At 42.3% G+C, this 20,199-nt stretch overlaps 2 protein-coding genes and 1 long non-coding RNA gene across 6 annotated transcripts in view; 2 read left to right on the forward strand and 1 right to left on the reverse strand.

The window, feature by feature from the left end:
• Positions 1–5,548, reverse strand: part of LOC142955987 (uncharacterized) — a 13,313-nt gene extending 7,765 nt beyond the window's left edge. Inside the window, exons 1-2 of the long non-coding RNA XR_012955983.1 lie at positions 4,218–5,548; positions 3,070–3,209 (exon numbers count right to left, since the gene is read on the reverse strand). This is a non-coding gene — a long non-coding RNA (uncharacterized LOC142955987). The remainder of the gene's footprint in view (positions 1–3,069; positions 3,210–4,217) is intronic.
• On the forward strand, positions 299–11,703 carry mapre2 (microtubule-associated protein, RP/EB family, member 2). Of its 4 annotated transcripts, XM_076097257.1 has the most exons (8): positions 360–430; positions 856–929; positions 6,578–6,705; positions 7,307–7,452; positions 7,554–7,770; positions 8,013–8,161; positions 9,414–9,572; positions 10,276–11,703. In XM_076097257.1, the coding sequence occupies exons 3-8, from the start codon at positions 6,585–6,587 to the stop codon at positions 10,372–10,374; spliced, it is 891 nt and encodes a 296-aa protein (XP_075953372.1). In that variant the 5' UTR covers positions 360–430; positions 856–929; positions 6,578–6,584; the 3' UTR covers positions 10,375–11,703. The 4 variants fall into 4 exon arrangements, with proteins under 4 accessions (XP_075953371.1, XP_075953372.1, XP_075953373.1 ...); XM_076097256.1 differs by lacking the exon at positions 856–929 and having other exon boundaries at positions 299–430; XM_076097258.1 differs by lacking the exon at positions 360–430 and having other exon boundaries at positions 712–929.
• Positions 11,704–12,449: 746 nt separating this feature from the next.
• spidr (scaffold protein involved in DNA repair) overlaps positions 12,450–20,199 on the forward strand; it is a 28,495-nt gene continuing 20,745 nt past the window's right edge. The window contains exons 1-8 of the mRNA XM_076097252.1: positions 12,450–12,652; positions 12,798–12,944; positions 13,056–13,110; positions 13,369–13,545; positions 14,529–14,671; positions 17,590–17,819; positions 18,503–18,621; positions 19,930–20,149. Of these exons, the coding sequence (XP_075953367.1) occupies positions 12,638–12,652; positions 12,798–12,944; positions 13,056–13,110; positions 13,369–13,545; positions 14,529–14,671; positions 17,590–17,819; positions 18,503–18,621; positions 19,930–20,149 (1,106 nt within the window). The 5' untranslated portion in view covers positions 12,450–12,637. The remainder of the gene's footprint in view (positions 12,653–12,797; positions 12,945–13,055; positions 13,111–13,368; positions 13,546–14,528; positions 14,672–17,589; positions 17,820–18,502; positions 18,622–19,929; positions 20,150–20,199) is intronic.

Raw genomic sequence — 20,199 nt, forward strand, 5'->3', positions numbered from 1 at the left:
ACATATATATATGTATATATATATATATATATATATATATATTCTCATTTTATTTGAAAAGAAAATCATTTTACATTTTAAAACAATGATGGATTGAATCAACATTTCAACCTTGTGTTCAATAAATATTTGTCGTTTTAAAAATATTTGCGTTTCCGTGGGGAAAGTGACGTGACACGAAGCGACAGGACGGAAAGCTGTTGGACGTTCCGAATGATCAACGCATCAAGACGTGATTGGTCAAACTTACGACAGAGGTCTCTAGCGGACCAATCAGCTGCGACACCGATGACGCGCTGTCCAATCAACAGCCCCCTTTCAGCTCATCGCCTCGTGAGAATGGGCGTTTGAGAGGGTGGGGTGACTCAGCCGGAAAAAGGAGCATTTTAAACACCTTTTGAAAACCTGCGGAACGGAGTTAAGCTAACTGGTGAGTCTAATTTTGCTTTTGCCGAACAATTCCAAATTATTTTGATTTGAGTCGTCCAATAATGGCGTTTAAATGTTTAAAACCGGAGCGTGTTTACGTGTGTGTCGGTGGTTTGTACGCTGACGTTAACGTCATATGTCTGCTGTCACTATTCTGAAGTGTTGAGTTAGCTTCATTCACCGGCTGCAGCTAACTTAGCTGCCTCGTTACGTAGCTAGTTGCTTTGAAACCTCAGAAATTAGCATATATGTCCCATGTTTCCCTCACTTTAAGCTGTTTCTGAGCGTTGGTGTGCACAGGGGACAGAGAAGAAGAAGAAGAGGAGGAAGACCATGCATGGACCTCCTTGGTCTTTTGTCTGGGGTGCAAAATTAGCCCTTTTTTCCATTGACAAAATCAAACTTTTCCTTCCACATGGCTAAAAGGATACCAATGATCAAAGATCAGTGCTCCCTCCTTCTCTGGAACTCACCCTCCTTGTCCACATTTTTGTGGTTAGGTATGTGGTTCCCCTAAAAATGTTTGCACACACAAGTCTGACTCTGTAAGCCTCATCTCTTTGTTAAGAATAATCTGCACCCTTTGATAGTACTCTTTAGATACCTATCACACATTAACCTGCTCAACCCGCAAGTCAGGATATAACAATGTCCTTGCTATTATTTGAATGTTGAGGGTTGGGTCTGATGGGTGGAGCCTCTCCATCCCTCACACACACACACACACACACACACACACACACACATACACACACACACTGTGGAGATATGAATGTAGAGAGCGACCACAGCTCTGCTTTTCCTCCAGTGGAATGAGTTTATGCACATCGGCCCAATGATTTATTGTCTCCTAACATACAGCAGTAACAGAGACTGAAAAGCAAGCCACGTGTACATGCAAGCAAAACAAAGCAGATGTTATAGCTGGATTATTTCTAGTCTGTTTCTAGTCTTTACCCCTCATGATTCTGTCATTGCCACAGAAACACACTTCAACACCCTCAATCGAATCGAACAACATTGGGCATTTGTGGTGTGTCTACAGCTGAAGTTTCAGTTCAACAGTCTTGAGACATTTGAGGCCATGTTCACACGGACGTGATCGCAGCGTGAATAAAACGCAGCACCCTAATTCATTTCCGACGCTTGGTTGTCCGGCAAAAAAGGTGGAAACTTGCTGCAACGTTGCCTGGCAATGCAACTGTGTGGGCCAGTTAAATATGTCGAAGTGCACATTCCTGGTAGATTAGTTTTCCACCATTGTAAAGTCCTTCCTCGTAGTGTTTTGGTATTAAATAGACCTTTTACATTCATGACTCTATAACCCAAACTGGACTTGGATCGTATTCATCACCTCACTAGTACCACGAGTCTGAAAGGCCGGGAGTACATTAGCAGACAAGTACTTTATATCTGACAGATATATCTTTTGTTTGTCTTTTGTTGTTGTTAAGAGCACCAAGGAGGACAACCCCTCTGCAGGTGAAGGCATAATCAAAAACAGGCCCAGAGGGGATGCGTCTCTCACGTTATGGTCCAATATTTACATATTTAATTGGGCTTCACAGTCTCAATGTCTATTTTAAACAGGACACGCATGCTTCACCTCTGTGGTGACACCTATGGGTGACACCTAAAGACCTGTCAGACTGGCAAGTGTCACATTTACTTCAATGACAGCGTTGCGATAGCTTTGCCACCCAAACCTTAGCTGTGACAAGTTGCTGCGTTTCATTCGTCTTCTGCTGTTTGACGACACAAAGCGGACCTCTGTGCTCACTGTTCTGTGATTTGTAATGAGACCGATGCGCTGCAGTTGTCACTTCCAGTCCCAAAGAGCCGTTCAGCGTTACTGTATCAGAAATGTGTAACTCTGCATGCTTTTGGTTCTTCGTGGAGGCATTTCTAGTGTCCACAGTTTGGTCATTTCATGAGATTAGCACTTGGTTGTGCCTTGTGTTTGGTTCTGTAATAGTTTATGTAAAGAGTAAAGTAAAGACCCACTAGAAGCAGGGGATCCTGAATATTTATCCTTCCAGAATAACCACTCAAGAGATGGATATCCTGCATTTCTACCACTGCCTTGATTTGGCTTGAATGCACATGTTAGTACAAAGGTGAATTATTGCAGTCACAGTCAAAGAGGCAATCCGTGGCACATGCATCCTCTTTGCCCACATGTGACTTTTAAAAGCTCCGGTGTGATTACTTTAAGCTGAGAGCGATGATGTAAATCACGGCCACAATTTCACAGAAAAACGTTGTTGGAATTTGAAATATGTGTTGAAACGTCCTCAAAGTTACTTCACAAAGTTGCCGCTGAAGTAAGAAGATTGAAAATCCTGTTGAAGTAGGTGACGTGCAAACTGGTTTGACTGGTAAAATAAGACACGGGTCTCAATATTGTTGGGTAACATTATTCAGACTTTATTTGTTGGACGTTTGTCTTTATTTTGTCAGATTTATCTGAGATCAAGAGTCAGTCGGTTCTGTGTAAAAGTTCATGATTTGTAGGTTTAAAAGTGACCTCAGCTGGCCTGATGGTGGCACCAGAGGAGCTGTTTTGAATGAGCACATTCACCCAGTGTTGCATTAAACATCCCTCACCCAATTTCAAAAGCAGTTAGAAATGTTACTCACCGTGTTGACAGATAATGTAGCTGCTGGCACTGCAGTTGGAGGTGGAAGTGTCCACCGTAGAATCAAACCTTTGTTGTTGAGTCCTTTTACAGGCTTTTTAAAGATGCTTCCTTTCCACTGAGGCAGGGCTTCAATGATTTCTACCAGAAGAAGCAAAAAATATATGTACAACAAAACATTTTGCCTCGTTACCAGATGCAAGAAACTCAGAGGACAAACTTCACACATTTAAAATAAAAAGTTTAAATCATTACTGGCCAAAACTGTGAGTTCACTTTTGGACTGATGATTGTGCAAGATCGATCGTTTGTATTGGTTTCAAAGTCTGTGTTTTAAATTTTATATAAAAATGTAAAGGACTGTATTAATGGTAATGTGACCTTTCAGATAACGCAATAAAACACATAGGAAAAAAAATCAAGGCAGTAAAACAAAGTTACAGTATCATAAAGACCGTGTGATTGGCTGGACATAGTTCTTCTTCATGCATAATATTCCTGCGGCTGTATTGGCTCAGTGCTGCTGTGATGGAGCTGTGTCACATGATCAGTTTTTCCATCATGCCCGTTAACCTTCACGTCCACATACAGTCGCTTCTTATCACTGATTACTAACCATGTTCAGATATTTGAATGGTAGGGGTGTAATCATCACGTTTTCATTTTTAAATACGCAAAAGTAGGTTGTAGTACTTTTTAAAAATCTAGCACACAACTTGAATGAAACGGCGTATTTTGACAACATGTATTGAATTTAGATCTTTGCATGAACCATAAAGCGTATTGTTACACTGGATGTTTAAAGATGATGATAATCAGGATTAATAAGGACTATTTTCATTATCGATCGATCTACTTCTTATTCTTTTATTATTAAAATGCCCCTCACACGTCCCTTAGAGTTTTTGTTTGACCATCTGTCCCGAATCCAGTTATCTCATTAAAAAAAAAAAACAATATTCAAAACAATATAAATGACTGATTTCTTAATCGACCCTTCAACATTTTTAGCAGTGTTTTTATTTATATATATATATATATATATATATATATATATATATATATATATATATATATATATATATATATATATATATATATATATATATATATAATTAATTATTGGTAATCCAAACATTTTTACCACACCTCCTCACACCATGTGTTGCGTCATCATTTCATCAGCACCACTTTGATCTTAGGATAAAAACATCTGTTTGGGTGCGTTTGCAATTGTCACGTGACGAGGTGAAGGTGAAACATGGCGGGCTGCAATAATCACACTCATTCTTCCCAGTTGATTGAATCTCATCTCTCGATCGTTTTGATGATCTGCATCTTCAAAAAGCCACATGCGTTGATCGTTGCACGCGGGTGATCGATGTACATTTTGGTGTGTGCTGAAATAGCCCACCCCGTCAGTCACGTGGTACAGGGTTGCAGCTACGTCATCGGGGCTTTAGGTTTGTGGAGAATAAGCAGGCAGAAGGAACGAGACCCGGAGGCGCGGCTCTCTCTCTTTTAGCATTTTGCATCGTTCCTGTTGTTGGTCCTTTTTTTTTTTTTTTGTTTCCTGGCCAGAGAGAGAACAGAGTATCTGTTCAACATTTTTTAGAGACACCCAAATGCCCGGTCCCACCCAAGCCCTTTCCCCAAATGGAGAGAATAACAACGACATCGTCCCGGACAACGGAACCAACATCATTCCGTACAGGAAAAATACAGTGCGAGGAGAGCGCGCCTACAGGTAAATCTGTGCAATGATCTGCATGATATATATCTATATATAATATTATCATGAAAGGACAAACACCGCTGCAGACAGAAAGCTGCATTCCGGCCTGGTCCTCCTCCTCCTCGTCGCGTGTTTCTTGCTTTGCACCCATCCAGCTCTGTCTTCCCCGGGTTGTCTCTCCTGTCATGTTAGCTCTCTGGACATGGCGTAAATCCCCCTTTTTTAAGTTGGCTTAAACCCGCCTTCTGGTTGGTGTGCACACATAGCGGCCCAAAAATAAAGCAGGGCCCCCGAAGCAATATTGTCATGTGTTGTGGTGCGTAATATCACCGGTAGGTTTAGGAGCAGCGGATCGTTCAATGACAGGAATACACAGACTGCTAGTGGATCCTCATCGTGACATGACACTTCTCAGCTACCTGATAATCCCTCATATTACGATATATGTGTGTGTTAGTGTGTGTTTAGGGTAGTGGTTTAATGTGCAGAACCTGCTGCACAACCCTGATCCACCACTCCACACCCTGTTTGAATCCAGCCCTCAGCCCAGCCCCGGCTATCCCTGCCCGGGCTAACAAAGCATGCTAGCAGCGCATACATCCGCTTTGTTGACATGAGATCGGCCCGGTTTCCTTCCCTCACTTCCCGGAGGATCCGTCAAACCGGAGGAGTCCGGTGCTGCGATAGATAGCCCGACTTTAACGGCCAGGAGTTTATTATTACCCTGCATATGTAGCCCGGTGTGGGCTCGTGGTGGTGATGATTTAGCATGATGTGTGACACCATATCAGTCGCTGCCATAACCCAATGAAGAGGGGTGTGTTTTAATGCAGCTGTTCTCTTTACATGTAATGCAGCAGTGTACATTTCTGTTAAGGGAATTAAAGATGATTCCACACTTGATTAATGTATAAGATAAATATTACTGAGTACTACCTTATCTTATATATATGTACTAAAATACAGACTGTAGTGTGCATGTACTTTCGGTTACCAAATGGGCTTTAAAGGACTGACTTCCACAAACATACGCTGTGTTTCTGCAATGCATTAATTAAAAAGATTAAGACACTCGCATGTTGTCGGGTAAACTGCAAACAAGATTAATAATTAAATTGTCTGAGCAGGAGCAACTAAATTGCTTATATTTGTTAAATAATGGGACGAGATGCACCTCAGTGGTCTTTGATATACTTTGCTGGTCAGATAAACCCAATGTGTGAGAGTTCACACGTTTTATGCATTTATCCATTGTGCTGTGGCCATGCGGTGTAACTGCTTAATCTGTAGCTTTAAGGATCAAAGTTTGAGATCCCTGATGCTTTTTATTTGTTTTTTTTAAGCTTTCTTTGTATGTGAGCCTGAATAAGTGTAAGTGAGGCATGTGCCTTCGAAGCCAGCAGGTAATATTACAACATCCTTCTAATCCAACTTTGTTGCGGCTTTCTGTTCAGCATGCAGGTAAAATCTGATTAAAGGATCCCAGGCACAAATTAAAAGATGGCCGACAAGGTCTTATGCAAACTAGGTGTTAATATAGCTAATGTGTACCGCTATAAAGGTGTGTTGTCACTGTGCACCATAAGTTTAGAGACTCTTTAGATCAGCATGTGTCGCAAAAAACTGCAGGAAACTAGAGCTGCAATTAGACGATCGGCAGAGAATTCATCAGAAACCCTTTTAATGATAACTAAACTGAGGCAAAGTGAAACGGTAGCTTTATTCTAGATGCATTGCTTTTGTTTTTAAGTGTTGCTGTTTTTCTCTGTTGCAGTTGGGGGATGGCGGTCAACGTATATTCTACCTCAATAACCCAGGAGACTATGAGCAGGCATGACATCACGGCCTGGGTTAACGATCTCGTCTCTCTAAACTACACGAAGGTGGAGCAGCTCTCCTCAGGTGAGAACGGAAGGAAACACTCCTCTCTCCCCTCTCTCCTTGTTCCCTCTGTGTCAAAGAAGCCGTTTGAGATGGGAAGCGTGTTTTTAGGAGATTACATCTTCGCCTGTAGAGCACGGGGGGTCAATTCATTCTGTGTAAGCTGGCAGTTAAAGCAACCTGTGGAAACATGCTCGCCTCTCTCTGGCAGAGGCTTGTCTATAAATACACTTGCAGCTTGCCGTGTTCTCCGGCTGTAACCAAGTAATCCAATTTCTAAACTACTTGTTTGATGTGGATTACCTGTGTGTGCTCTCTAGTTGGGTTTATGTGAGTTTTATCTGATGGCTGACACACTGCCAGGTTGAGTTGGTGCCCTCTTTTTAAAATGGATGAAGGTCTAACAAGGCGTCAGTTAATATTAGCCACGTTACCAAGTATCTGCATTAATAGTTATCTTTTTAAGGAAACCGGGTCAATGATCTGCACTCCCTCTTTCTTTTATTCCAGTGGATTTCTGTCGTGCAAAGTCATGTTAAATCCTGTCCTATATCTCGGCTCTAGTCTTCTACTTTTCGAGCGAGGGATTATGCACTCCACTAACATTTTGTTCCGTCTTTAGGAGCAGCGTATTGCCAGTTCATGGATCTGCTCTTCCCGGGCTGCATCAGTCTTAAGAAGGTCAAGTTTCAAGCTAAATTGGAGCACGAGTACATTCACAATTTCAAACTGTTGCAGGCGTCCTTCAAACGGATGAATGTGGACAAGGTGAGTCCCTTAACCGCACTTTAGTCTGGTTCAGGGTATCTGCAGTTTCATTTTAAACTGCATGAATTTATATTTTATTCTCTTTTCCCCGCTCGATTCAGATTATTCCTGTAGAGAAACTGGTCAAAGGCAGGTTTCAGGACAATCTCGATTTCATCCAGTGGTTTAAGAAGTTCTTCGATGCCAATTACGACGGTAAAGAGTACGACCCGGTTGCAGCCAGACAGGGTCAGGATGCCATCCCCCCCCCTGACCCCGGTGAGCAGATCTTCAACCTGCCAAAGAAGTCCCACCATGCAGCCAGCTCCCCTACCGCAGGTAAGCTTCTCCTGCAGTGGAAAGGAACGGGAAGGCTATGTTTGGAGACACAAGGGCATGTTTTCACATTGATGTACCGGAGCCGTGGTATTATTTTCACATCAACAACTCAAGTAACTATTGAGTTCTTTCAATCTCAGAAAACACACAAATTGTGTAATTTCCTTGTGGGAGAATAACTTAAGTGTGTGTAACGTTGCCAGTCGTCCGTCCCTGAGTAATAACCCTTTTGTCTGCCGTAGGAGCGTCACGGTCGAGCTCTACGACCCCCAAGATCTCAACACCGACATCCAGACCTTCGTCAGCCAAAAAGATCCCCGCTATCACGACACCGATTCCTGCCAAAGGAGAGAAAGAACTGGAAGCGCAGGTCACACATCTTACCGAGCAGGTACGTTTAGGAAACGCTCAATTCTGAACCCGTTATTCTGAAACTGACGACCAACAATCTGACCACCAAACTCTGTATTTACTTCACGTTGCTCACATTTCTACACTGACTGTGTTCACTTGTAAACTGCACTGATGGTAGAAGGGCTGCAGATAGTGATTCTTTGGATTATTCAATTAATCGTTTTATCTTTAAAGTGTCCGAAAATAATAAAAAATGCCCGTTGCCTGATGATGTCGTCGAACTCTCCAAAACACAAAGACATTCAGTTTACCATCATGTTGGACAAAAAAAAGCTTAAAGAGGCTGGAACCAGACACATGTGTGTCCTTTTGCTTGTAAAATAACAGACAATTAATACATTTATTTTTAAAAAGTTGGAGATTATTTTCCACTGATGGTTTCAGCTCTAGATGGCTGTGACAGAGCGCTAAACATCATAAACTGAACAACATTTCTGAACACTCTTTGATACTCTTGCACAAAAGGAAATGCAGCAACGTGTAAAATCATGATTAATTTGAATGTAGCCGGGTTATTAGTCTCTTATACCAAAGACTTCTGCAGCTTTTCAAGCCTTCACAACAACGACCATCTTGACGTACGACAGCAGCTTCTCTAAAAACATGTTGATTGATGCAGACCCATCCACGTAGATAAAGACTGCAATAGCTGCCTACCGTACTTTTAAATATTTACTCAAAGTGAGCAAATAATAGTTGTTTTTTTTACTTGTTATTGATCTGTGTCAAAGTCTTGTTTACATCCACTGTGATGTAATAGTAGAAAAATACGACATGCAAAAGAAAGACTAAATTCTAGTCTAAATAAGTGTATTTTGCACTGAACACGACGGAGGAGATTTAAGATGTAGAGCTGCACATACACAGTCCAGTGAAACAGAAGCCATGTGGAGATCCAACATGTTTCTGTAAACATAGCCAGTCGTTCTGAAAGTGAGCTGGAACTTGATTATGTGGTCAGCAGAAACCCCAAAGTATTGCATTTCAAATGCTACCGAATGAAGAAACATTGTGGTAGTTTTAATTTGACAACTGACTAAACGGATCAATAGATTATCTGAACAATGAGTAGATCAAGACTCCTCTCTGTGACTCATGCTTTAGATAACAGCAAGATCTGTTGTTTGTCGAGTTGATTTTTGTGCGCATCTGTTGCCTTTTGTCTTTAACCAAAGTCCATTGTTTTGACGTTGATGCTAAACGCAGTGTTGTGAATCTCCGTCCTGTAGATGAACACATTAAAGTCGGCACTGGAAGGCGTGGAGAAGGAGAGGGACTACTACTTCAGCAAGCTGCGAGAGGTGGAGCTGCTGTGCCAGGACCAGGGAGAAGAAAGCGCCCCGTTTGTGGATCGGCTAATGGAGGTCCTGTACGCTTCAGACGAACAGGTCAGTCCGGGACCCTCCTTCGATCCGAGCAGCATTTATGGACAGTTGGAGACTGTTTTGTTTTTTTCTTGTCTGAGATAAGATTTTTAAATCATGTGGAAACATACTGCTTCATCATAACGTTGCACCTTGCTCTGTTATATGCCTGTGCTCTCTCAGTAGCTCGCTCAATGTGACGTATATTTTACTGCGCTGAGGATTGTGGGTCAGAACACCCAGAAAGTCACACTGGCTTGCTCACTGCAAAATGTAACCAGATGCAGTGGTGCATCCTGGTATTGTTTGGCATTCCTACCATGAATTGGGATATACTTAATCTTCTTCTGGCATGCTAAATACTGTGGTATTATGGGTATTGGAACACACATTGAGTCTTTGCAGCCGGTAACAGACGGTTGTGACATGATCTCCGACATAAGCCTTTCAATACCAAATGTTCAGCACAGCACAAAAACTGTCATATGCCATATATATATCTATATAGATATATATATTAAATAGAGGTTGTGTAACAATTCTCCTCATTAATGAGAGGAGGGAGTCTGTGATTTGACAGTGACTTATGGTTTTTAAGTCAACATTGGAAATAACCCGGGAGGATTTTGAGACATTACAGCCGGCCCGGGTCGGGTCGGGGCAGAGAATCAGAGCTCTACGTGGAGCATACTTCAGTAGTATTAATTAGTATTTTGTATTTTTTCAGGAGGGAGCAGAGCTGGCTGAGGGCGACGGACAGGAAGTGGACCAGGAAGCCCACGAGGAGGCGCCAGATGATCAGCAGGAGGAGCAGGATGAATACTGACCGCCATCATCCCTCACTGCAGTTACAACCCTCTTTTTAAATATGTGAGAACTGTTACAGGATTTTAATTTTTTCCTCATGGTTTATTTTTGTTCTCTCTCCAAGACTGAGCACATGAAGCAACCTCCTGAATAGAAGCACCGTCACAGTTTTTTTTATTGTTATATTTTTTTGTATCCCTCTGCTCACTGTTCGATGTTTTTTGTGACTTTTGGTGAACTGCTGCGGAGGGTTTGTGGAGACGACCTCCTCCAGCAGAACAAGCTCAGACCATCACAGAAGTTTCTAAAGGACTGTGTGTGTGCGCATGTGTGCGTGTGTGTGCGCGCGTGTGTGTGTAAATACAAATCCTACAGTAGACGTGATGAACCGCTGAAGTTTAGACGGGTAACTGTTACCTGCCAGTGCAAGTGTTAACTTCCCAGCTTCTTTCCTTTTTTTATTTTGCATATCAACAATAATAATCACGAGAATGCAATAAGCAAAGCCCTGAAAGGGCTCGTAGTAGCTCTTATTTAACCTCCTTTTCATACGTTGCACTGACATTTGACTCTGTTTTGGACAATCTGTCCATCGACCCTCACCATATTTATTATTATTATTATTATTATTAAGCCTTAGGAATAGTGCGAGATTCTGCATTGTGTCCTCATGAAGGAGAACAATACAGCCAGTGAATTGTGAATACGATGTAGTATAAAGCCAAGTTCTGACTGTTTCACAACTGTCCTCTCAAATTTTCAAGATAATCAACGGTGTTATTCACGCCGTACAAGGCGGTTAACTCGGTATGCCATAAACGTAGGGAAGGAAGAAACGTTATTGTGGACTAGTTTAATTATGATGCAGCATTTTAAAGTTTTTAACCTCGGCTGAAACTTGTGGTCTGTTCAGATTTCAGATGTTTTTTTGTTTTTTTTTTAAGCCACAGGTCTTAGGGAGTCGGTTCACTGAGTAATTTTCCAGATATATTCCAGTTAGTACATCGTATACCCTTTCTTAATATTGCATTTACTAATATTGAACTGGGCAGTGCACCATAATGCTTTAGTTATATATTATTGTGTAAATGAAAAAGAATGTAAACATGTACTGTCAATAATTAATGAATGGTAAATGTTTTTTGTTTTTTTTCACGTCCCACTCATTATGCATTCCCCAAAAAACGTGTTGCATGTTTGCATTTTATTTGTGAATAACTTGACCTGCTTTTTACATATTTAATAAAAAAAACTAGTATGTTAAGTGAGCTTTTTGTATGTTTAACCTGCTATTTGGAAGATGTTGAGATTCGGATGGATTTGCTGTAATAAAATTACGTTTCGAGTCCACGGGAGTGTTGTCGTGTCACTCCAACAGCAGCAACCAGCCCTGACCATAATTATAACAACTCAATGATCTGCTGCAGGTGAGGTGAGGTTAGATTCTATTTTTAAATTTAGGTAAATCCTTCATTAATTGGGTCGTGGTGTTCTATTGTGACCAGTTGTAATATTATCAATTATAGTACCAAAAGTATAAGCAGTCAAAAGGGCAGAATGGCCATTTCCAGAATAATATACATAATACTATAATCAGCTGGTACGGGTGGAGCTAATTTAAAGTACTTTGTATACTGCTGGGTAACCTAATCCATAATAATACCTCATTTATTAGTTGATTTGTTATGTATTAATAATCGGAATCTGCAAAGTAATTTTGTCAAATGAATGTAGTGCAGTAAAAAATGCAGTATTTGCCTCTGAATTGTAGTGGAGTAAAACTATAAAGTAGCACAAGGATGGATGGATAGACAGATGATATAGTTACTTTATTAATCCCACAAGGGGAAATGTTTTCACTAAGGCAGCATTTATGCTACAGATAAATAAAATAAATGAAACAAACAAACGTGGAAATACTCCGGTGAAGTACAAGTACTTCAAAATTGTACAGTACTTGAGTACGAGTACTGTACTTTAGTTACCTTCCACTGATGTAATTTTAAATGAGAAGCTCACACACACAAACACACGCACACTCACACCCGGGCGGCCTCCGGGCCACGCTGTTGAATAATGAAACACACCCCTCTTCTCTTCAGATTGAGCAACAGCTGAACTCTGTGTTCTGCTCGTTAGTTTGCAAACTAGTGAGTTAAGCAACCACCGGCAAACCGCTACTGCACAACGACGGGTCAACACGAGACATGTAATCACATAGCGTTGTGTGGACACACGTGTAACTTACACCTGTGGCTTAAACTCTATTTTATTCTGTCGCCATGTCTTCCAGAAAGGTAAGAAACCAGCCAGCTAGCTAGCTAAACTGCTAGCCACTTTATGCTAACTTTTAAAGCTACAGGCTAGTTAGCTTTTGGCTGAATCTGCCTGTTTACCTGTCATGACATGTATTAACTGGTTTATTACTTTCCCCCTTTGTAGCGTAGAAGATGCTACAAGGACGTAAAGTGTGTTTTCTTCCCGGATGATGTCGTAAACCAAGTGGGGAGAGAAGCTCCATCACTTTCATCTGCGTCTAAGAGCTGGGAGACGTGTGGAGACAGTTTTGTGGACACTCCAGTGATAAAGGTCGATAACAATGAGATGCATATAATCATATAATACTCGCATTACCTTAAACTCTCATGCATTATTCCCCCTGGTGCTCTGACATTGTTGTTGATGGTGTTTTTGTTGCAGAATCTCAAGACACCAGGGAGGAAACTGTCTGAGATAAGAAAGTCTCCTGCTTCAGGTAACTAGTTGTTTTAGTCTAGTTATGTTGTTTAGTACATTAAGGGATGTGCAATGTGTTTATATTATATTGTTACTGTAAATATATAGTAGATAGTAGTAAAAAATGTGTAATCTTGTTTACTTATTCTGTGAGTGTGGCTACTCGTGTCTCTGAGGTTTTAATTGTTAAAATTTTAAAACAGTTGCCTCATCTTTTCCCGACCATGGTGTGATGCTGTCCTCTTACGTCCTCTTACGTCCTCTTATATTTGCTCAGTGCAGACCAGTGCTGGTAAAGAGGACCCGGTGCACATTGCGTGGAGCTCCAGTGACGGTGAACAGTCCGACGATGAGACCCAGGAGCAGCAACAACCTCCTCACAGACCATCAGGGAGACCCACGGCTCCCCTTCAGTCCTACACCAGAGCGCTGCGCATGCTCCGCACTGAACGAGGTACACTCAGTCTGTTGTGACTTGCTGAGTCGTGGCTGGAACATGTTGGATTGTTCTAACTGTGCACTTCAGCTTTTCATGAGCTGACGTTTGTTTTGTCTCAGACATCACAATTCAAATCATGAGACTTAAACACAGTTAAGAGTGACAACAGTTCACTCTTCTTGTCTGAGAGTGGAAACTATCTTCTTATTTTACTCTGCAAGAAAGTGAACAAGTGTTTCATAAAAGGTTGAATTATTACTCTTATGGAGTGACTGGTATTTTTCAGCCTGGACCCTATTTCTCCATGTTTTTGTGTCTAAGTGACTATACGGGGTCGAGAGTGCTGCAGCTGCTAAACAGACTGAAATGACAATCAGTGGCTCAGATTGTTATTGTAAGTGTCTCTCTACATTATTGAAAGAACCCTACTGGGAAATAAAACCTTTTTCTTTAGCTTCTTTCGTCTTTTTTTGCTCGGAGAAGTCTCGTTCTGAAATGTGGCGTCACGTCAACATTGTGGAAATCATCTGAAAGTTCAAGTTCATGACACTGAAAAGCTTTGAAGGTGGCTCTGAGCTACGTTGTCTGTACTCTAACTCAACAAACTGACTACAGCAGCCCTCAGACTACAACACAAAAACATAAAGACTGGAAAAAGCAAAAGGTAAAGAAAAATGTTTCATGTCTCTGTAAGGTCCTTTCCATAATGTTGACACTTGAAATAACAATCAAAAACGATCTTCTGAGCCTTTTAATGGCAAAGAAAACAACTTTTATTGAGGTTGAGGAGTTGGCGCAAGCGATTCAATTGTGTCTCCCTCAATTCCTGACCAATTAAAAAAATTATTATCCCCAAAAATGTAGTCCAGGTTGAAAAATACCAAAGTTACTCTTTAAGTTAAGGACCTGTGGTCACTGCTGTGAGAAAAAGCTAGTCAGTGGAACTCAAGTTGAGGTGATTGTTTTCATGTGTTGATTTCTTTTCTTTCTTTCTTTAGATGACCTTCCTGCTATCGACACAGACAGCGATCTGGATGAATGTGAGGAAGATGCTGAAGAGGACAGCGGGCAACAAATCTCTGACTGTGAATCAGAGTCCTTTGATGAGAAACAAGAAGATCTGTCTCTTCAACCTACAGATGTAAGTGACCTCATTCTGATACGTTCTGTTTCCTCCACGAACTGCATCCGACACGCTCATTTTCTCACGGTTCATGTGTTGTAATGAACACTAGATGGCGCCACACGACCACTTAACACTCCATAACTCCAGTGTGTTTCTAATTAACAGTGTTCGGTTGACTGCCAGTGCATGCAGTTGTCTTAGAAGTGTCAGTACTTTTCCGAGAGTCCAGTGAGACACCAGATGATTGTCTTCTCACTGAGATGAGCTTTACCTTCAGTTTTGGCCTTACATGGCATCAATGTATACCTCTCTGCATAATTCAAAATAATACTCGTGTTAATATGTTTTTTAAGTCTTCACATCAGCGTCGTTTTTACTCGGTTTCGTTATTATTTGATGGTATGTTTAGCCAACGCACCACTAGGTGGAGCTTTGCATGTCCTGAAAGAGCCCGTCAGGCTCAAACCAGCAAAACTCCAGTTTTAGTTCATAATCCAATCTGTCAAAGTTCACAAGCTGAGGCAGCAATAAAGCCCTGACTGTGTGTGGAGGGAGAAGCTGCCTCTTATCCACAAGCACATGTTAAATAATCAGACAATAGATGCTTTTTATCCTCTGAAACGCTGATGTGTAAAGAATTAAATCATTTCAATATTGTTATTCATGGGAACCAAAACACAGAAATGCAGAAATGCCAAATATTTGATTGTTCCAGCGACTTAAATCTTGGGATTTACTGCATTTTGTGTTACGTTACAGTGATTTAAAACTCTTTTTCAATGATGTCAGCTTGGGCTCTGCCTCCATTTTTCCCTGCTCACTGAATATGAACGGGAATCAAAGTAAACAGCAGATTAATCTGTAAAGAAAACAACCCTGAGCAACACCGTGTAATATGATGCATGCACTGTGGTTTACTGAACACACTTGTCATGTTTCTAGTGTTATCATAGCAGTCCATCTGTCGTGGGCCCTCCTGTGTGCCGAGGAGACTTTGACTGCTCCTTCAGGATCAGTGTTTGTTGAAGGCAGAGCCGGCATTTACGGCATGTACAAGGAGTGGTGAAGGTGTTAAGAGCGCACACAGCGCTTTAATAGTTGTAGCACACGCCTACATCATGTATTTGACCTGCTAGACGCGGCCACAGTACTGTCCTGTACTGTCGTCCTGTCCTGTCCTGTCTTTGTCGGTAGCGATTTTGGGAAACGTTCCCTGAACAGGATGGTGACGATTGAAGCCGGTAATCGATAGAATCGGCACAGCGTTTGTACAATAATGTGCCGGCCAATCGACAAACTCAAGGTGCAGTTAAGTCACAAGTATCTTGAGTTTTTTTGCAGGCTGTGTGTCGAGAGGAAGCAGATTAACATCCCCCCCCCCCCACAGACCCAGATACTTCCTCCTGTCACAGTTTAATTTGCTGCTATCAGCTCTCTGGGGTCAAACCAGACTTCAGATCACCTCACTGGAGGCTTGTGGTCGAGGCCTCCTAGAAAGACAGAAGGAGGTCCTCGTTTTTCAAATGTGGTTGTACTGAAATGTCTCTGTTGTTGTTTTTTGACTGTGCACATTCAGTAATGGGAAGAACATTTGGGTATCTAGCTTTTTTTCCTTTTTTGTTTTTGGAAAAGCATTCATTTTTACAACATTTTGCACATTATTAGTATTACTGCGAGTAGGTTCTCGTAGCGTTGTGCACACTTTAAACCAAAAACGTTTTGCAGAACGTTCGATAACTATTTTACTTCCTGTTTCCTCACGTTTTTCCTGTTCAGAGGTTTTCTTATAATAACTTTAATTATTTACAATCGGACCAGGATGCTTTCACCTTCTAGATTTTATAAAAAAGAAACAAAAGGGTAATTAGCATTCTTTTTAAATAACGTTTCAGTACAAAATATGGTCATTTTTATGCAATTACAGCAGCAAAAAATACCAATTTGAATTTCCTCGCTGCCCGGAAAGCTTGCTTACACACTGACACTTTGAAATCTGGACCGGATCTAACAGGATACAGAAGAGACCATCCCAGTCCAAGTCAAAGTTTGTAGCTCCACATAAATGTTCGGCTGACTCATTCCACGTATGTCTGCCAGATTCCTCTGTTATTGTACTAGTGCTGAGAGTGGATAGGCGGAGCTGTGAGGGCGGTTTTTGCATCTCAAGGCCGCTTCCCAGATGAAGCGTGTCCCGGTCCTCTGACACCGGCCGCTTGGAAAAAAAAAAAGGGTCAAGAACCTCGACCGCATCGGGGCTCTTTGCTCGATCAGGGCCGTGTCAACAGAGCACCGCTATAAACATACGTTTTACTACTGTTTGTTCAGGGAAACATGCGAGTAGTGAGGCCGCAGCAGAGCTCTGTGTACTTACAATGCTTCTCGGTGCCGGGTGAAAACATTTTTGAGCGGCGGCCAGGAACATAGTGTTCCTTTCTCTCTGTAGCTGGTTGGAGTGTGACGTCTGCTGGCACGGCGCCCAGCAGGGCCAAGTTGATTCAAATGAGACAGCACGTTGGAGCCCGGTATGCTGGTCTTGTCTGCACATGACAGGAACTCAGGTTTCTCCCGTGAAGTTTTCCATGAGAACCGAGTCCCTCAGGTGTAGTGAGCAGCTACGCAGCAAGAAAGAAAAAAAGCTTCAAGCCCTCACTTGTGAACGTATCAGCCTGACAGTGTAGCATTGTACCATATCCCCAGCCACTGTATGATTGAATTTATTGATTTAATTTAATCTTTAACGACTCATTATGAATTTACCGAAGGCTGAGGCCTTTTTTAAATATCTAATATCCTTTTAATATGAAGAGGTAATTTATCTGCAATTTAATACTGGAAGATGTTCAAATTAACTCAAGCGTGACATGTTTCAAAATTGGGTCAAATAATAGATTTATTTAAGGTAAATGAATGAATAATCGTGCCTCTATCGCTAGATGACAGAGCTGGAGATCTCCGGCTACGTGTCTGACGGCGAGGACGTTGACGTCACGACGACGTCGAGCCGACCGGACTCTCCTCCCCAAACTGCCGAGGGCAGCAAGAGGTCAGTGAGCGACTGGGTCAGATCTGCTCAGGCGATGCTGCAGACGCCTCAGAAGCCGCAGTTGGCGACGCAGTCCAAGACTCCAGAGGACTCCGCCAAGAAGAGAAGGAAATTTCAAAGGTTTGAATGTTGTTCTTGTTTTGAAAAAGCCACATTAGGTGCGCACCAATTCAGCTCTTTGTACCGTGAATCTGATATCTGAACTATCTGCTGATTCCCAATCCGATAATTGTTTTCCCTTACCCCTCCCCCCTTTATTTATTGTGTGTAACATGATGAAGTGTCAGCAGCTCGCTATAAATGAATGAATGATTGCAGAAACACAGAATTTTGACATTAATATGGGTCTTGTTTAGCTGATAGCAGCTTAAGTATTGGCTGATCTGGTAGATCTGATTAGAACAATCGTCCCTACCTCACGCTATTTTATATATATATGTATATATATATATTTATATATATATATATATATATATATGTATGTGTATATATCAAGTGTATTGCCTCATAATAAGAGCACACAAAGTAACGAGACGTATTGCTCGCTGCCAGACGTCAATGTTTCCACGGCAGGGCGGTGATGAAAGGGACACCTGGTGTCACGATGTGGGTGCTAAATGTCACCGCCATCTCCAAGCCCACCGAATCTGACAGATGGCTATCTGTAGCCGTCGACAGCTTGCTGTTGTGCATCAGAAAATCAAATTTCTTTTGAGATAAACAATTCTGCACGAGCTTTTGTTTGAACGCCGCGTGAGTTCATCAAGCAACATCCTCTATTGTCTGTTTGTTTGTTCGTACAGTGGAGGTCTCGCTGAGAGGCTGAATCGACTCCAGTGCAGACAGCGGTCAGCCGTCAGCTTCTGGAGGCACCAGTCCATCTCTGACACCTCAACAACAACAACAACAACAACAACAACAGGTGATTAACACAAACCTAACGTGTTCTCCACGGTTACACCGCACACATTCGCCTCTGAATCACCATTCACATTCAACAATGAACTTTGATTTGTGAGTGGGACGAAGCCCGCCTCTCAGCAGTGTGATCGTATGGAGAGGCTGATCGCTGTGGCCCTGAACCGTGAACTCAGTATGTAGGTGACAGGAAACTGCTTGCCTGGTTCCTTTTTGCGGTGTAACCAAACCACTTCTGTTCTCTCATTGTGAAGTGTGTCCTTATAATAGGACACAAGCAGCAGCTTACAGGTGACGGTTGATTGTGGAAAAAAACACCCACCTGATGCAACGTAGCATTCGCGGTCAGTCGATGGGTTTATTAGCGTAAAGAGTTAAAGTGTGGAGGTTTATGTTTTCTACATTGATGACTAGCTCTGTTCATGTCGAGTTTTCAAACCTTTCAAGTCAGATGTCCTGAGTGCGTAGTTAAACTTTTTCAGGAGAGTTTGCGTGTTATTTGTTTGTCTCACTGCGTGGTGAATGAAACAATACTCTTACCAGATCATCATGCTGTTACATGACACCTGTTTATCTTTGTTGCCGTAATTTTCTTAGTGTGTTATGTAACACAGGCCTGGAGGAGGACTCGAGGACGATCTCAGGTTTGGCCGACTGCCTGCGGTTATTCGGATGATTTAGTAACCTGGGACCTAAACGCACAGAGCACAAATGAAGAGCTTCGATTTCATGTTTGGACAAATGCATGCTAAGACGTAATCGCTCTCTAGCGATCCCTTTTTGATAAGAGTTTGTCTTATCGTATTAAAATTCCCCCTCCGGACACTTTCGGGGACTGTTAACGCACGTAGACGCTGAGCTGCAGCGACTGTGAGCGCTCCATGCTGCAGTTTTCACATTTCAATGCAATCAACTTTACACACAGAAATGTGCACGCAGCCAAGTCGCTCTCTTATCGCGGTTTGATTTACAGCTTCAGGGCATTGTCTCCATTTGCTTTTCTTAATTATATCTGTCAACTGTATTGCTCGGGCCAAAAGAAGCAAAGTCAGCTCCATAGTGAAATTCCAAACATTTGCACACTCACCCAGTGGGATTGGCTGCGTTTCGTGTCCAGCTCGGGCTGAGTCAGTCACAGCATGACTGTGATGCGGTGCGAACTGCTCCGATGGTAAAAGAGAATTACTCTCATAGCGCATAATGAGTCCCACGGAGAGCGAGAGTCCGTGAGAGCATGAGTACACTTTAGCGTACGCACACTGAAACACGCACACACACTCAACATCTGTGTTGTTGTTGATCTGCTCTCCAGTGGACAGGCCTGGCGTGCTGTTGCTGGAGGTGCTGGAGGTTCAGGAGGAGTGCAGCGTGCAACTGGCACACTGCGAGCACCGCCCGCCTCCCGGAGAGGGCCACCAGCACCGAAAGCCTCTCTCTGAGGGACCAGCTCGTGTGCTGGTGTTGTTCAACAGAGAGACCGCGGCCCAGCTGATCCCTGCACCCAGAGACATCGTGCACATATACCCGCCATGGTAAGAGGATGCAGTTCATGTTTTAAAGCCCCCCCCCCCCCCCCCCCTCC

Source organism: Anarhichas minor, unplaced genomic scaffold, assembly GCF_050575085.1.
Source record: "Anarhichas minor isolate MPS153535 unplaced genomic scaffold, ASM5057508v1 ptg000024l, whole genome shotgun sequence".
Classification (NCBI taxonomy): Eukaryota; Metazoa; Chordata; class Actinopteri; order Perciformes; family Anarhichadidae; genus Anarhichas; species Anarhichas minor.